The sequence below is a fragment of the Lonchura striata genome, chromosome 26 (assembly GCF_050655825.1).
Source record: "Lonchura striata isolate lonStrDom1 chromosome 26, ASM5065582v1, whole genome shotgun sequence".
Lineage (NCBI taxonomy): Eukaryota > Metazoa > Chordata > Aves > Passeriformes > Estrildidae > Lonchura > Lonchura striata.
The window spans coordinates 8394375-8411498 of NC_140728.1; the positions used below are offsets into that span (position 1 = coordinate 8394375).

Here is a 17124-nt window from a genome sequence, read left to right on the forward strand (position 1 = left end):
ATGAGCAGACAGGATGTGGCCAGGGTCTTTTTTGGTAGTGTTAGAGAGTGGTAAGGGGTGCCAGAACACACTCAGATGGTGACTTTATGGCCACTAAAGTTGCTCATCTCTGTTGGAGAATGTGGGAAGCTCAGGCAGAGGATGGCAAGCACTGAGACCTCCCCCAGCATTACCAGCTGGGGCTGAGATCAGGGCCAAGGAGAAACCTGTGCTGGTGCTTAGGGGATTGTCATGTTTGGCTGGAAAGCTGCTGGCAGGAAAGGACCTGGGGGATGCTGGTCAGTGGTGCCTGACCATGAGCCCAGTGTGCCCAGGTGCCCAGGAGGGCCAATGGCACTTGCCTTGTACCAGCCATAGGACCAGGACAGTGCCCACCTCTCTGAGCTGGGCACTTCTGAGGCACCTCCAGTCCTGAGGAACCCTCACAAGAAGGACATTGAGGGGCTGGAGCGTGTCCAGAGAAGGGAATGGCGCTGGGGAAGGGTCTGGAGTTCCTGCCAGGGAACAGGAACAGGAGGAGAGGGAACGGCCTCAAGTTGTCCTGGGGAGGTTTAGATTGGATATTAGGAAAAATTTCCTCCTTGACAGGCTGGTCAGACACAGGCTGCCCAGGGCAGTGGTGGAGTCGCCATCCCTGAGGTGTTACAAGATGTGTGGGTGTGGCACTTGGGGACATGGTTTAGTGGTGAACATGGCAGAGCTGGGGCAGTGGTTGGGCTTGGTGATGTTAGAGGGTGTTTTCTACCTGAACAGTTCCATGATTCTACTTTGGAGGTGTCATGGTGCCTGGGCATGGCTTGGAACTACACCTGAACACCTCCCTACCCCAGCTGGGGTCTCATGTTGCCCAGTTCCCAGTCTGGTGGGGTTCCTGAGAGAGCAGGGGTGCAACACTCTGGTGCAGGAGAGCTGGGGCAGCTGGACACTGGGGAGCAGAGGAGCAACTGCACTGGCCTAGAGAAACCCTCTGAGATGTCTCCTGGTGGCTGCAGGAGGCCCAAGGATGCTTTGTGATGTCTCTGTGCTTTCCCACGTGAGTTTTGGCAGCCGGTGCCCGTCCTTGCCCTCTTGCTTCACTCATCCCACTCTCACTGCATGGTCTGTGTGTTTGACTGCAGCTCCCAGGGGCATCCCTGGGTGAGATTGGCCAATTGCCTGAAGAGCAGGATCTTCCTGGGGGATTCCTGCATCTCCAGTGTCTCTCTGCTTCTGGGGAGATGGGACAGGATGGCATGGGCGGGGGGGGAGCACACTGAGAACTGCCACTGGGTCCTCCCCAGCCCCCCAGGTCCCCTGGCTGGGAGAGCCAGGGTGAGGGATGGGCCCCTTGGGTGCTTGGAGCTGGCAGTGAGGTCTGGGGAGTGGGAGAGGGGCAGATGTTGGTGTTGGTGTATGGGCACTGGAGCAGCCCAGCATGGACAGGCTCCAAGTGAGTTCCTAAATGCCCTGTGAAAAATCCATGTGCACCCAACCCCTCTAGTGCTGCTGCTCACGCTGGTCCAAACCCCCCATGTAGGTATTTAACCCTCTTGGGGGAGTGGGGAGACAAAGAAATGTTTTGCTGAAAACCTGCTTTAATTTTTCCTGAGAGGGAAAAAGATTCCCAAGCGTATTGTGGCTCCAGTTCCTTCATCTGCCCATTCCCTGGGGCTGCAGTTGCTGTTCATGTCTAGGGCGGGGATGAGGGAAGCACATCATCTTGCTCCAAAAGTAATTAAAGTCAGGGATAATTTTTCTGGAGGAGGGTGGAACCCTGGGAAGGCGACAGCAATGTGTCTGGGACCGAGCACATCAGAAGCTGCTTTTTATTGTGGCTGCTGAGCTAAATATATCCACAGAGGCACAGAGCAGTTCCCATGCGTCTGCTGCGTGGGGTGAGGGGTGCAGGGGTGCTTGGCACTGCCTGCCCTGCCCGGGGCACCCTGTACCCCCAAACACAGCCCAGGGCCCTCCTGGGCTTTGCTCCTGGGTGGGTGAGCATCACAGACTCATGCAGGAAGCTGTGTCAGGGCAGGTTTGGGTTGGAGCTCAGGGAAAGGCTCTTCCCCAGAGGTGCTGGCACTGCCCAGGCTCCCAGGGAATGGGCACAGCCCCGAGGCTGCCAGAGCTGCAGGAGGGTTTGGACAGCGCTGCCAGGGGTGCCCAGGGTGGGATTTGGGGTGTCTGGCAGGGCAGGGGTTGGACTGGGTGATCCTGGTGGGTCCCTTCCAGCCCAGGAGATTCCTGATCGTGAGTCCCAGTGCGCACAGCCCCTGCTCAGGTCTCGGCGTGGCTTGCCAGGGATGTGGTTTGAAGGAATTAATAGCTGTGTTTATGGAGCACCCGGGGACGGAGCTGTGCACTCATTAGCACTAATGAGAGCATTCTGCATGGCGCTTGGCTCCAGCTCCTTTCTCCATGAGTCCCCTGGGAGCCCCCGGCTTCCTGCAGCCGCTGCATGCAGCACAGGCAGAGCTGTGCAGCCCTGCAGAGCAGCAGAGCAGCAGTGCCTGTGCAGCCCTGCAGAGCAGCAGTGCCCGTGCAGCCATGCAGAGCAGCAGTGCCTGTGCAGTCCTGCAGAGCAGCAGTGCCCGTGCAGCCATGCAGAGCAGCAGTGCCCGTGCAGCTCTGCAGAGGAGCAGTGCCTGTGCAGCCATGCAGAGCAGCAGTGTCTGTGCAGCCATGCAGAGCAGCAGTGCCCGTGCAGCCATGCAGAGCAGCAGTGCCTGTGCAGCTCTGCAGAGGAGCAGTGCCTGTGCAGCCATGCAGAGCTGCAGTGCCTGTACAGCCATGCAGAGCAGCAGTGCCCGTGCAGTCCTGCAGAGCAGCAGTGCCCATGCAGCCATGCAGAGCAGCAGTGCCTGTGCAGTTCCAGCCACTCTGCTCCCACACGTCCCAGGCAGGGCTGCGTGCAGTGGGTGGGATGTGATGGGTGGGTCAGGCTCTGCCCGGGCCAGGAGCCGGCTCAGCCTCGCCTGTCCCGGTCCCATTGGGAGTCCGTGGCTGGGGACAGCTTTTGGGCTGGGTGGTGCTTTGCTTCAAACGGTGAGGACTGTCTTGTGGTGGTTTTGCATGTTGCATTTCAAGCCTTTGTAGCTGCGGTTTGATGTGTTTGTGTAGTTTGATGTGTCTGTGTCGGGGGTGAGTGGGGCTGTGCTGGCCTGGCTGCCTGGCTCTGCCCCGTCCCTGCTGGGGTTGATCTGGTGCCACAGCTCCTGTCCGTGCCCAGCCCTGCCAGGGGCAGTGGGTGAATGAGCCAGAGCTCAGTGAGGGGCTGGTGGGCCGGGGGCACTTCCAGGTGCAGGCTCTTTGTGCCCAGCCCTGCCTGTCAGCTCATTCATGGAGGTGCCTGGTGGTATTTCTGGGATGTGTCACCCTCTCTTCTCAGCTGCAAACAGGTCAGGGTTATGGCTGGCTGCAGCATCCCCTGCCCTGTGTGCTCTGTGCTACAGGCAGAGGTGCTGCCCGTCCCCTACCTCCATGAGCCACGTTTCCAGCAGGAGTTGTAGAATGTCCTGAGCTGGAAGGGACCCACAGGGTCCAGCTCCTGGTTCTGTGCAGGACACCCCAGCAATCCCACCCTGTGCATCCCTGAGAGCATTGTCCAAACATTCCTGGAGCTTTGGCAGCCTCCGGGCTGTGCCCATTCCCTGGGGAGCCTGGGCAGTGCCAGCACCTCTGGGGGAAGAACCTTTCCTGATCTCCAGGCTGACCCTCGCCTGGCACAGCCCCAGCTGTTGCATTGGGTCCTGTCCCTGTCCCAGAGAGCAGAGATCAGAGCTGCTCCTTGTGAGGAAGCTGCAGACTTCCATAGGTCTGACTTCAGGCTGCTTTTGTCCAGTCTGAGCAAGCCAAGTGACCTCAGCTGCTTCTCACAGGGTTCCTCAAGGCCCTTCACCATTCTTATGTCCTCTCTCTGGACACTCCCAATATCTTTCTGTCCTTCTTACGCTGTGGTGCCCCAAACTGACACAGCACTCTGCCCCAGTGCAGAGCAGTGGGGAGCAGGCTTTTCCCTCTGGTTGTGCTGGACTGGGCACACTCTAGGACATGGATCACAGGATGGGCTGTGCTCTCCTCCTCAGGACCAGCCTGGTGTCCCTCAAGCCTGTGCTGCCCTCAGCCTGCTTCTCTTGCCACAGGATCCGTCCGCAGCTGCCCAAGGAGAAGATAGAGGGGTGCCACATCTGTACCTCGGTGACACCTGGCGAGCCCCAGGTGCTGCTGGGCAAGGACAAGGCCTTCACCTATGACTTTGTCTTTGACCTGGACACGTGGCAGGAGCGGATCTACACGACGTGCATGGGGAAGCTCATCGAGGGCTGCTTCGAGGGCTACAATGCCACTGTGCTGGCCTACGGGCAGGTACGGGCTCTGCCCTCAGCACTGGGCTCTCCCGGGGTGCTGCAGGGGCACCTGGGGCGTTAGGGAAGGTGGAGGGTGTCTGAGAACCTGGTATGGAGAGAACAGAGCTGTTCCTGGTTGGGTGAGAGCTGGGGGCAGGGGTGGCAGGGCTGGGAGCGTGGCACTGGGGTTCGCAGTGGCTTCGCAGGGACATCTGGGGAGCCTAAAGCAGCAGAGGGGACATGCAGGGTGCATTGGGCAGAGCTGAGCCTGGGAGGGCCCAGCCAGCTCCCCCCTGTCTCTGCACAGACTGGAGCAGGGAAGACCTACACCATGGGCACTGGCTTCGACATGAGCACCTCGGAGGAGGAGCAGGGCATCATCCCCCGGGCCATCAGCCACCTCTTCAGCGGCATCGAGGAGCGCAGGCGAGCGGCCCAGAGCCAGGGCCTGGCAGCGCCCGAGTTCAAAGTCAGCGCCCAGTTCCTGGAGGTGGGTGGGTGATGGCAGCTCTGGGGGACACCATGGCTCTGCCCTGTCCCTGCTCCCGTGCCTTGAGCTGCTCCAGATCTCCTGGCTGGCTCCTGGCAGAGCTGGACCCTGTGACAGGCTGGGGCTGGGATGTGTGCTGGTGCACTGGGGACTCCTACATGTCTGCAAACTGGGTGGAGGGAGCTCCCACAATGGGGAAGGGCTTTATGGCTTGGTGCCCTGGGGATCCAGGGGCTCTGGGCTGTCTCATCCTTGTTTGAGGTCAAGGATAGCCCACGGCCTTGGACCAGAGCTCCCAGTTAAACAGGAGCAGAAGAAAGTGGCACTCTGGGGAGGGGGTTGGGGAAGGACTGTGCTATTTCCCATGACCTTTGTTGCATCTCTGACCTTGAGAACGAATCCTCTCTTGCCTCTGCCCAGGCTTCTCCTAGTCAAAACCTCTTCTATTAACTGCTTCATTCCCTGGAGAAGTTTGTCCTGGGAAGCCCATGGACCTCATGTGTTGGCAGCGTTTTTCCTGGAGGTTGCTCCTGGGCTGAAAGAGCAAAGAGGTGCAAGTGGGAAGTGTTTTAAGGCCCCAGTGAGAAAGCACAGGGTGGTGCTGAGCAAAGCTGAGCTCCCAAGCAAGCTTCATCTGGTTGAGGCTGTGACCCGGGATGCACCCAGAGGAGATGGGCAGGGAAGGGCCCTGTGCTGTGATCTTGCCTCCTGGTGGCTTTGTTGGCCATCACATCTGGGTGTCTGCTGGTGGCTTGGAGAGGGCCCAAAGTCACTTCCTGGCTGGAGAAATCCTTCCCACTTATGTCTCCATCTGCAGAGTCCCTGTGGTGCTGTTTGTCCTCCCATTCCCATCTCGTGGCCTGTCCAAGTCCTGGTTGCCTGCCCAGTTGTGCTCAGTTTGTGGGGCTTCTCTTTAGGGATCCTTTGTGCTGGGATGGAAATGGGGACAATTTCCTGCCTGTCCTGAAATCCTGCGTGGCTAAAGCAGCTCATGGCCACATCAGGCACCAGTCACCAACCCTGCTGTCCTGGCATGGGCACAGGATTTGTTCTGGCTGATCCCAGTCTTGTGACTTTGCTCCTGGGAGCGGGTTCTGGGAGCAGGTTTAAACCTTTGAGGAGCTGGTGGCACCAGGGGCAGCCAGGGATGGATTAGTCTGATCCCTTGTGCTGGCCAGGAACTGCAATCCTTGGGTGACCCAGCCCTCTGCACTGGCATGTGGGTGCAAGAGGTGACATTGAATGGTGGCAGCAGGGGACAGATGGGCCGGGGTGTCCCTCCACCCCAAGCTGAGAGGGGACTGCAGGGTTAGGATGTGGATGGAGTCAGCTCTGGGGCAGCAGGGCTTTCCTGCTTGTTCAGCACTCCCTGGGCCCCCTTATCCCCTGTACACCCAACAGAGGTGACCTTGAGCTGTGATGAGAGTGGAATTTCACTGGCTTGTGTGGCCGGGTGAGCCAGGAGGGTCAGGGGGATTTGTAGCTCCTGGGTGTCTGCTCAGTGTTTGTGTGCACCAGGAACTGGACAGCTTTGGGCAGCAGAAACCCACCCAGACTGCAGCTCAGAGCTTTGCATGGCAAGCTCTGGAGCAGCAGTGTGACGAGGAGTGGCTGAGGGAACTGGGGGGCTCAGCCTGGAGAAGAGGAGGCTCAGGGGGACCTTTTTTCTCTACAACTTCCTGACAGGAAGGTGGGGCCAGATGGGGGTCGAGCTCTGCTCACAGGGACAAGGAACAGGAATAAACAGCCTCAGATTGTGCCAGTTGAGGTTTAGATTGGATATTAGGAAAAATTTCTTCCCTGAAGTTGTGGTCTGCCATTGTCACAGGCTGCCCAGGGCAGAGGGGGAGTCACCATCCCTGGAAGTGGTCAGAAGATGTGTGGGTGTGGCACTTGGGGACATGGTTTAGTGCTGAACATGGCAGTGCTGGCATAAATGGTTGGATTTGGTTATCTTAGAGAGCTTTTCCAGTCTGAAGGATTCCATGATCCTGTGCTTGTGCCTCCTCTCCTGCACATGCACACACCCCAGCTCCCCTGCTCAGCCTTGCAGCTGCTGTGAGCACACCCAGCCATGGGGGAGAGGCAGCAGGGTGCCAGAGGGCAGCTCCTGCCAGTCCTGCAGTGCCAGCTTGAGCAGCCTCGTGCTTCCTCTGCTCTCCCCACACCCACTGCTGCCCCACTCAGCTCTACAACGAGGAGATCCTGGACCTGTTCGACAGCACCCGCGACCCCGACGCGCGCCACCGCAAATCCAACATCAAAATCCACGAGGATGCCAGTGGGAGCATCTACACCACGGGGGTCACGTCACGCCTCATCAGCTCACAGGATGAGGTGGGTGCAGGATGGGGCAGACACAGGGCAGGGGTGGCAGCTGGGTGCCACTGGCCAGGGATGTGCGATGTGGGGACAGCTTGGTGGGGGAGAGCTCTCCCAGGATGGGAGTGCAGTGCTGGGGTGTTCTGGAAAAGGTCAGTGTGTCCACTGAGCTGCACAGGGTCTGTCCTGACTCCCCAGAAGGGGACTTTAAGGTTTCCTTCCTTGCCTGGTGTCGTTGCAGCTGATCCAGTGCCTGAAACAAGGAGCTCTTTCCCGCACCACGGCCAGCACCCAGATGAACGTGCAGAGCTCCCGATCCCATGCCATCTTCACTATTCACCTGTGCCAGACGAGAGTGTGTGCCCGCCCAGAGCTGGTGAGATGTGGTCCTGCCTCGTGGCAGGTTCTTGGGATCCATACCCAGGTGATGCATGAAGTTCCCTTGGGAAGGAGAGAGGGTTTGAAGTGTGGCAAAGGGGAGCAGGGATTTTTCTGTCTTCTTTCCAGTCATGGCCCGCATCAGGATTTAATGGGGCTGAGGGTGAGCTGATCCAAGGCAGGATGGCTCAGAGCAAGCTGCTCTTGGGATGCTGTCCCCATCTCTGGGGGGCTGGATACGGAAGGTGGATGCTCCGACTCTGGGAGCCTCTGCCTGCTCCAGTCTGGGGCGGTGACCCCTCGTGTGTCCTGGCTGCAGGTGAATGAGGAGGTGAGCAGCCTTCTGGATGGATCCCAACCGGCTGCTGAGTACGAGACCTTGACAGCCAAGTTTCACTTTGTGGACCTGGCTGGCTCGGAGAGGCTGAAGCGCACGGGTGCCACTGGCGAGAGAGCGAAGGAGGGGATCTCCATCAACTGTGGGCTGGTAGGGCACTGGGCTGTGCTAGGCAGGGGGACTGGCAAGGCAAGGCCTGCCAGGGGAAGCCTGGGACACTTCTGGCTGTTGCTTGGAGCTGCCCTGGGCTGTCGGGGTGCTGCTGTCATGGCTGTGCCTGATGGCAAGAACATGCACAGTGCTAGTGGTGGGAGCGCAGCTCTGCTCAAAGGACAGCACAGCTCTGCTGCCAAAGGAGACTCATGCTGTGGGGAGGGGTGCAGCTCCCAAAAGGGTGAGATCTGCTAATCAGAGCTAAGAAACCCGCTCTGGGGCTTGATGCTGCTTCTCAGTGCAGCATGGAGAGAGGCAGAGCCCAGGCTAAGGGAAGCCCCACGCCTGCGCCTTGTGCAACCCAAAGCTGTGCTACAGGGCGTGCCCCAGGCCTGATGTGCTGGCTGCATGGCAGCTGCACCCTCAGCCAGGGTTGAACATGGGGCGGCTTCCCTTTGTGTTGGTAGCTGGCCTTGGGGAATGTCATCAGTGCCCTTGGAGACCAGAGCAAGAAGGTCGTGCACGTGCCCTACCGCGACTCCAAGCTCACCCGCCTGCTGCAGGATTCCCTCGGGGGCAACAGGTAAGGGGGCTGAGCCTGGGCTGAGGGCTGCAGGGCTGTGCCCCCCCAGATGGAGCTAAGGGGGCTCTGGAGCTATGCAGGAGCTGTCTCAGGGCTCCAGTGGCTGCCTGGTGAGGAGGAGATGCCTTCTTCCAGGCACGGCATGACTTTACAGATGTAAAGGCTGTGGCTCCTCATCAGCCTCAGGTGCAATTAGCAGCTTTGGCAGAATCAGCTGATGCAAAACCTTCCTGAGCCCTCACAGATCTGGGACTTGGCAAGTGATGGTGCCCAGCATGGGATTGAATTCCCTGCCTCTTCTCCAAAGAGGGAGGCACTGAGGAAGGGCTGCCTTTGCTCAGTGCTATGTGATGTGCTTGAGGGGTCTCGTGGGTGCTCTGGGAGGGATGAACCCAGTTCATACCTTGTTTTAAAACCCACAAGGGCCCAGGATGGGCCTCCATCCAGGATGGGTGTCTGGGGTGCCTGGTCTGTGCTGAGAGCTGAGTTTCCACCTGCTGGGCTGCTGAGCTGTGCAGGGACTGTCTTTCACCCTGCCCTTGCCTCCCCAAGCCAAACCATCATGATTGCCTGCGTGAGCCCCTCGGACCGGGATTTCATGGAGACCCTGAACACGCTCAAGTACGCCAACCGGGCCCGCAACATCAAGAACAAGGTGGTGGTGAACCAGGACAAGACAAGCCAGCAGATCAGCGCCCTGCGGGCCGAGATCGCCCGGCTGCAGATGGAGCTGATGGAGTACAAGGCCGTGAGTGCTGCCACGTCCTGTGGGACCCAGCAAGGAAGGGAGCCACGTGCAGCCAGTTGTTCACTGCCCCCCAGTGGGATGGGGGAGAGAGCTGGAGAGCAACACTGAGAAAACTCCTTGGTTTGGATGCAGTTTAAGAAGTAAAGCAAATCAAGGAACTCATTCCCATCGCAGGGAGGTGTTCAGCCATTCCCAGCCCAGCAGAGCTCTGTCAAGGGTAACAGTGACTTGGGACAACACTCCAGTCATGCCCTGTTTCTTCTTCTTTCCCCCAGCTTTATGTGCTGAGCATGGCATGACATAGTCTGGGATATCCCTGTGGTCAGTGGGGGACAGCTGTCCTGGCTGTGTCCCCCCAGCTCCCTGTGCATCCCTGGCCCAATGTTGGTGGGTCAGGGTGAGGGGTAGAACAGCTCCTGACTCAGGAGGAGCTAAATCATCCCTGTGGGCTCCGTGCTATTCTCAGCACAGACCCCAACACAACATGACACAAAAGCTGCTGTGAGGAAAATGAACTCCACCAAAGGCAAACCCAGCTGATGGAGCAGACCTGGTGAGGGGGCAGAGACAGGTGCAGAAGGCCCCCTCCTTGTGTTTGAATTGGGGCAGGTTTAGTGGGACAGAGCCTCCTGCCTCCCATCCCCTGCCCTAGGAGGAGTCAGGAGGTTTCAGATACAGGGTCTCAGCTCCTGCCTGTCAAGGGAGGACCTTGGCCAGGTTTTGGGGGTGGTAAGGCAGGGAGAGGCCCTGAAGCATCTCTCACCCTCTGCATGTTCAGCTCAGGCTTTCCTGGTCCCTAGCTTTGTCCCTGCTCTCTGTTGGGGTTGCCCCGGGGGTGCAGTGGTGGTGTCTGTGTCCCAGCCTGCCCAGCACTCAGGGGCTCCCCTGCTGTGCCCGCAGGGCAAGCGGGTGATCGGGGAGGATGGCACGGAGGGCTACAGCGACCTGTTCCGGGAGAACGCCATGCTGCAGAAGGAGAACAGCACCCTGCGCATGCGCGTCAAGGCCATGCAGGAGGCCATCGACGCCATCAACAGCAGGGTCACCTACCTCATGAGCCAGGAGGCCAACCTGATGCTGGCCAAAGCAGGTGAGGCTGGGCTGGTGGGTGCCGTGGTGGGCCAGCCCGGGCAGCAGCTGGCACGGGGCTGTGGTGCAGCAGCGTGTGCCTCTCTCCACCACTGCCTCTGCGCTGCAGGTGACGGCAACGAAGCCATCGGCGCCCTCATCCAGAACTACATCCGGGAGATTGAGGAGCTGAGGTGAGTGGGCACACAGCTGGGGCCTCTCTGGGCTCCTGGGGCCGGGCTCTGAGGCTGGGTGGCTCACACAGCTCAGTGCCTCCAGCCCTGCTGGGGTGGACTGCAAGCCTTGTGGAACAGCAGCTGGTGGCACTGCTGCTACACAGGGCTGAAGGAGGCCCAGCCTTGGTGCCAGGTGGTGCTTTGGCTATTGTTGTGCTTGGTGTGGGCATTGATGGAGGGGGGAGTTCTATCTGAAGTGCCTGGGGTCTTCCAGGGACTGCTGCCTCCCAAAGATGGGTCCATCCCAGTCTCTTGCTTGATCCTGGTACTTTGGCAGCATTGTGGCTTTCTGACCCATCATTAGCAGTAATGGCTTAGTAGTGACTCTGTCCCTGGCTCACACCATCTGGACACATCATGTTCAGTCTGTAGAAGACTGGGGAGACCCTAGAGCCCCTTCCACTGCCTAAAGGAGACTTATAAGAAAGAGGGAGAGTGCTGGATTTTATTTTTATGTGGACAGATAGCAATACGACAAGGGAAGATGGCTTTAAACTAAAAGTAGAGAGATTTAAATTAGAAGTTAGGAAGAAATTCTTCCCTGTGAGAGTGGTGAGGCAGTGGCACAGTTTGCCCAAAGCAGCTGTGTTTATCCCATATCTGTGAATGTATGGAGCTTGGAGCAACCTGGTCTAGTGGAAGGTGTCCCTGCCCCTTCCATGGCAGGAATGTGGAATGAGATGAGGTTTAAGGTCCCTTCCAGCCCAAACCATTCTGTGATTCTAAACCCAGGCAAGACCCCCGCCGCAGGGCCAGTGGGATGGCTGCTCTTTGACCGTGCTGTTTCCACTCCCCAGGACAAAGCTCCTGGAGAGCGAGTCCATGAACGAGTCCCTGCGCCGCAGCCTCTCGCGGGTCTCTGCCCGGCCCCCCTACCCCGTGGGCTCCTCGCCCGCTGGCCTGGCCGGGCTGTGCAGCCCTGCTGCCCCCCTGGACACCGAGGCCTCCGACGTCCTCCGGCGGGCCAAGCAGGACCTGGAGCGCCTGAAGAAGAAAGAGCGGCGGCAGCAGAGGAAGAGGTGAGGGGAGGTGCTGGGAAGGGGGAGGCTGAGTCTGTCCCTGCAGGGTTGGGTCTCCTGCTTCCCCATCTCTGCTATGGCCAGAGCCCGCACGCCCGCGTTCCCCTCCCAGCCCTGCCCTGCCCTCGGTCTCCTTTTCCCCGTCACGTAATTCCAGAGGCTGTTTTCCCCAAAGGGCCCAAAAGCAGGAGGGAGGGTGGCTCAGCAGAACCTGTTTCTGGCCTCTCTCATGCTGGGACTCACCAGCCCCACTCTGTTCCCCCAGCCCAGAGAAGGAGGCGTTTAAGAAGCGGCAGAAACTGCAGCAGGACAATGGGGAGGAGACCGATGAGAACGAGGTGGAAGAGGTGAGTGGGTGTCAAGGACCAAGCTCGGGCTGGAAGGGGCATTTTGCTGAGGACTCCATGCTGGAGCAGGGCAGAAGCTGGATACTCCCCAGTCAGCCTGGATGTAGAATGAGGAGTCCACATTTTTGGGGGTTTGCTTTCAATCAGCGTAAGATGAAGTGGGGTCAGCTGGGAAGGGATGGATGGGTCACATTGCTGTTCCTCTCAACAGGATGTGCTGGGGGTCCAGAAATGGTGCTGCAGCCCCTGGGATCCCGTGTGGGAGGCTGAGTCCCACCTGGGGGGCTGTGGCCCATTGCTGTAGGGTGAGCTCAGGTTTGGAGGAGGGAGAAGCTGTGGGGAGAAGGACAGACCATCCTGCTGGCTGAGATTAGGCACTCATCTCTTAGGAGGAGGAAGAACAGGATGAGAGTGGCTGTGAGGAAGAGGATGGGCGTGAGGATGAAGACGAGGATTCGGGCAGTGAAGAGAGCCTGGTGGACTCAGACTCGGATGCAGAGGAGAAGGGTAAAGTGGAATCTGTGTGCAGCCATGGGCATGGAGGGGCACGGCTGGTATCTCTGGCAGGGAACTCTGCGTGCCCCAACCATGTCTGCTCTGTGGGACTTGGAAGAGCCCCAGGGCTGCTGCAGTGCTCTTTGGGTGCTACTGCTCCCCAGCAATGTGGGCTCCCATCAGCTCCTCTGCCCTCTCCATGTGCTGTGACCCAGTGGGGCCATGGAAGTGATGCTCCACATGCCTCCCAGCCTGACTTTCTCCTCTGCCTCCAGCCGTGAATTTCCAGGCTGACCTGGCAGATCTGACCTGTGAGATTGAGATCAAGCAGAAGCTGATTGATGAGCTGGAGAACAGCCAGCGGCGTTTGCAGACCCTCAAGCACCAGTATGAGGAGAAGCTGATCCTACTGCAGAACAAGATTCGGGACACACAGCTGGAGCGGGACCGGGTCCTGCAAAACCTCAGTGAGAACTGCCTCACCCATGGGATCCCATTCTGACAGCCTCAGACCCCAGTTCCAGCTCAAGCCCAGCTCACTCTAAGTCAAAACATTCACCCCTTGGTCTGGTAGAGCTTTGTCATCCCCCTGCTTCTCCTTGAATCCCTGGCACCCCCAAGACTCTCCTTGTCTTGCCATGGGAGCATCAGTCAACTGCACAGCTCTGGACTCTGCTGGTGCTGGAGAAGGGGGGTGAGGCAAAGTCTATTCCAGCCTTGAGCACCACTTCATGAGCTGGGGGGACTCCTGGGGAAACTGAGGGGCGAAACACCCAGTGGTGGGGCTGATCTCCAGGCTTAAAGAGGGCAGGGTCACCCATCTATGTGGCTGTGTGTCCCAGTCTGCAGCTCTGCTCAGGCCAGCCACTGCATCTCCACTCTGTGCTCAGCTCTTCCAGCGGGTATTCCCAGACAGGCCCCAGTTCACCATGGGGTGAGGGGGGCTCTGGTGGGACGGGGAGGGACACAGTGCTTGGTGCCTCCAGGCAGGGGTGTGGGTACAGGAGGATCTGGGGCTGCATGGCCATTGCAAGCTCTCCCCACCCACCAGGCACCATGGAGTGCTACACAGAGGAGAAAGCCAACAAGATCAAGGCAGACTACGAGAAGCGGCTGAAGGAGATGAACCGGGACCTGCAGAAGCTGCAGGCAGCCCAGAAGGAGCACGCCCGCCTGCTCAAGAACCAGTCTCGCTACGAGCGGGAGCTGCGCAAGCTGCAGGCAGAAGTGGCCGAGATGAAGAAGGCAAAGGTACCCGGACGTGCCAGGGCAGGGAGGAATCACCTGGACAAGCCCTGCTCCCCTCTTGGAGCAGTGCCTTGCACTCTGGTGGCCAGCGCAGAGCTGCTGTGTGCTGGTGGGTGGGTGCCCGGGGCAGAGGCACAGCGGCCCCTCCTCGCAGGTGGCACTGATGAAGCAGATGCGGGAGGAGCAGCAGCGGCGGCGGCTGGCGGAGACCAAGAGGAACCGGGAGATCGCGCAGCTCAAGAAGGAGCAGCGCCGGCAGGAGGTGAGAGCCTGGCTTGTGCCACACGGCCCCGTGCAGGGGGCTGGTCTGCCCGGGGAGGTGGGCTTTGTCCTGCTCTGGCACGTCGCTGTCGAGGCAGGACGGGAATGAGAAGACTGACTCAGAAGGCTGCTGAGAGTAAAACTTTGGTTTATTCAAAATACATCGCTCTTTATACAGAGCTTCATGAGGACCAAATCCATCGGTCCCGAAGTGAAAACAACCCACAGCATTGTTGCAAAGTGCTTGACACACAGTGATAGAGCTTAACTATAAACAGTGTGAACAACAAGAGAGATAAAGAATTACTTACATTCTTCTCCAGCTCTTTCCCAGGCTCCTGCCTGGCTAGAAACTCTCAGTTTCTCTCTTTGACTGAATCTGAGACCCACACTGGCACTCCAGGTGATCACATATACCTGGAAGCTTGGTGGAGCCTCGCCGGAGGTCCTAGCAGAGCACAGCTGGATGAATGCTCCTGAAGGCTTCCCGCTGCTCCTGCTGGAGTTGTGGGATGCTGTGGGAATGGGGAATGTGCAGCCAGAGCCAGCTCAAGGCTGGGAGTCTGTTCATTGTTAGAACTGAGAGTGACACTATGCCAAAGGGAGCACTGGGACTGTGAGCATGTCCGGGCTGGACCTCAAGAGTGTCTTTTTCTTTCTCACTTGTGCAGTTCCAAATCAGGGCTCTGGAATCTCAGAAGCGACAGCAGGAAATAGTGCTGCGGAGGAAAACCCAGGAGGTGAGGAAAGGGGGTTCCTCCACATAGCCCCCAGCTTCCATGGAGGTCTGGGCCCCAGTGTTTGGCTTGGAGAAATCCCATCTTTTAGACAGGGCTGGCTTTGGGAATGGGGTCCCCAAAAAGCAGGGAGAGGTTTTATGGCTCAGGAACTGGGTGGGAAGTGGATGTAGGCAGCAGTAGAGTTCCCCATCCCGAGCAGCAGAGCCTGGTGACAGGGGTGGGCTATGAGGGAGGAGAGGGAACTCCATGAGTCCTGGGCTTTGGGTCTGTGCAGCTGCTGCTGTCAGACCTGTGGGGACCTGGGGGTGATGCCAGTGGGTTTAGGCTGGGTGGGGCTGCCCAGCTGACACCTTCTCTTCTGTCCTTCCTCCGGACAGGTGTCAGCACTGCGCCGTCTGGCCAAGCCCATGTCAGACCGGGTGGCAGGCAGGATGAGCCAGAAGCCGCCCATGATGGACTCGGGCGCCGAGGTCTCGGCCAGCACCACCTCCTCCGAGCCCGAGTCTGGCGCTCGCTCCGTCTCCAGCATTGTGCGCCAGTGGAACAGGAAAATCAACAACTTCCTGGGAGACCCCTCGTCCTCCATTAATGGGGCTCGGCCTGCCAGGTCAGGGCAGGGGCTGGGTGGTGGGGGGTGAGACATCCCTGGGAGCCCCGTGCCTGGCTTTTGGCTGGTGCTGGAGGTTGAAGGGTAGCTTAGTGGCTGCTTAGTGCCCACCTGAGCCATAATAAACCAGTGACCCTGTGATAAGCTGTGCTGGCAGAGTGTGACTGTCACTTGGGCTTGAGCTCAAAGCTGGTCTTCCATGAGGATTAAATGTTGTGGCACAAACCCTGCTGGACTCCTCTCTTGTCCCGCTTTGCCAGGAGGAAAAGTTGGGCAATGCGGAAACAACACAGATGAATCCTCTGTTTCTGGCCAGCCAGATCCCAGATCCTGGGGCAAGCCTGGCTCTCCAGCATGGTGTGGCCATCTGCCCATATGCCTCCTCTTCCCTCTGGCTGTAGGAAGAAGTTCCCCAAGAAGGGGACGAGCCAGACCTTCAGCAAAGCTGCCCGCCTCAAGTGGCAGTCCCTGGAGCGGCGCATCTTCGACATTGTCATGCAGAGAATGACCATCGTCAACCTAGAGGCAGACATGGAGAGGCTCATCAAGGTGGCTGTAGCATTGGGGACAGAGAGGGCTGGGTGGTGGGTGCAGGACAGGGAGGTGGCCATGTGGACAGTGCTAATCCCCCTTCCCTTTTCCCCCAGAAACGTGAGGAGCTATCACTGCTGCAGGAGGCATTGCTGGGCAAGCGGGCAAAGCTGCAGGCAGAGAGCCCCAAGGAGCAGAAGGGTCTGCAAGAGCTGAACGAGGAAATTGAGGTGCTGGGGGCCAACATTGACTATATCAACGACAGCATTTCAGACTGCCAGGCCACCATCATGCAGATTGAGGAGACCAAGGTGGGCAGTAGGACTGGATCTGGCTAGCAGGGAGAAAATGAGAGCATCCCTCTGTGGAAAGAACATCCTTGGGCACAGCCAGCTGGGGCTGGGCTCTGCTCAGAGGACCCAGAGTCCTTTGAACTGTCACTCTTGCTGGGGCTTCACCCACACAGTCTCTTCTCATTAGGTGATTAATAACAGAGAGGAGTTGCATGTCCATGGACATACTGGTGTCCTGCTGCCCTGGAATTGTAGGGAGCCTGCGACTCCCATTTGCCCATGGGGACACATGGGGCTGGTGGTCACTTGTACCCATGTTTGTTGCTTCGTGCACTGGAAACATCCTAGGAGGACTAGGATGGAAACATCCTAAGTTTCCCAGCAGAAACCATCTAGGTTTTGTGTCCAGTTGTGATATTGGGCATGCCACTGGGCAGCTCCAAACTTGCCTGAATGCCTGCAGCCTGGAACGGAGGCTGTGTGCTGTCCCTGGCTTGTCCCCAGCTGTCACCTTGATTAGCAGGGAAGAAGGGCTGCTGTTAATTCACCCTAGGCTTTGTGTTGTGCATTTGGGTGAGCCTGGTGTCTGTTCAGTATCTAGTTTTGTGTTGGAACCAGAATCTCTGTAGCAGTGCATAAGTCCTTCAGCACTGGACAGTCCCATGGCCAGATCTTCCCCAGAGCCACTGGGCAGACTGGGGAGGTGAGGGTTGCACTGGCACTGCTTGCAGGGTGATGGAAGTTCTGTGCTTGCCATGGAGGCCCTTCCAGCCATCCCACGTCCAGCAGCAAAGCTACCCTGCTGCATCCAGCCCTTGTCTGTCCGTGTTTCAGGAGGAGCTGGACTCCACGGACACCTCGGTGGTGATCAGCTCCTGCTCCCTGGCCGAAGCCCGGCTGCTGCTGGACAACTTCCTGAAAGCCTCCATCGACAAGGTGTGAG

The 17124-nt window shown here is 58.6% G+C and overlaps 1 protein-coding gene across 5 annotated transcripts in view; it reads left to right on the forward strand.

Annotated features, from left to right (window-relative positions):
* The window catches only part of KIF21B (kinesin family member 21B), a 49915-nt gene that overhangs the window by 12066 nt on the left and 20725 nt on the right, over window positions 1-17124 (forward strand). For all 5 annotated transcript variants that reach the window (XR_013341256.2, XM_021527657.3, XM_021527658.3 and 2 more), the window contains exons 2-21: window positions 4122-4344; window positions 4633-4815; window positions 7003-7152; window positions 7379-7513; window positions 7835-8002; window positions 8473-8588; window positions 9141-9336; window positions 10237-10426; window positions 10535-10598; window positions 11438-11659; window positions 11925-12006; window positions 12396-12513; window positions 12777-12968; window positions 13553-13752; window positions 13904-14011; window positions 14682-14750; window positions 15128-15357; window positions 15759-15906; window positions 16005-16199; window positions 17016-17117. Coding sequence is in view for 4 of the 5 variants with exons in the window: in XM_021527657.3 (XP_021383332.2) it covers window positions 4122-4344; window positions 4633-4815; window positions 7003-7152; window positions 7379-7513; window positions 7835-8002; window positions 8473-8588; window positions 9141-9336; window positions 10237-10426; window positions 10535-10598; window positions 11438-11659; window positions 11925-12006; window positions 12396-12513; window positions 12777-12968; window positions 13553-13752; window positions 13904-14011; window positions 14682-14750; window positions 15128-15357; window positions 15759-15906; window positions 16005-16199; window positions 17016-17117 (3091 nt within the window). In the remaining variant the exon portion in view is untranslated. The remainder of the gene's footprint in view (window positions 1-4121; window positions 4345-4632; window positions 4816-7002; window positions 7153-7378; window positions 7514-7834; window positions 8003-8472; window positions 8589-9140; window positions 9337-10236; window positions 10427-10534; window positions 10599-11437; window positions 11660-11924; window positions 12007-12395; window positions 12514-12776; window positions 12969-13552; window positions 13753-13903; window positions 14012-14681; window positions 14751-15127; window positions 15358-15758; window positions 15907-16004; window positions 16200-17015; window positions 17118-17124) is intronic.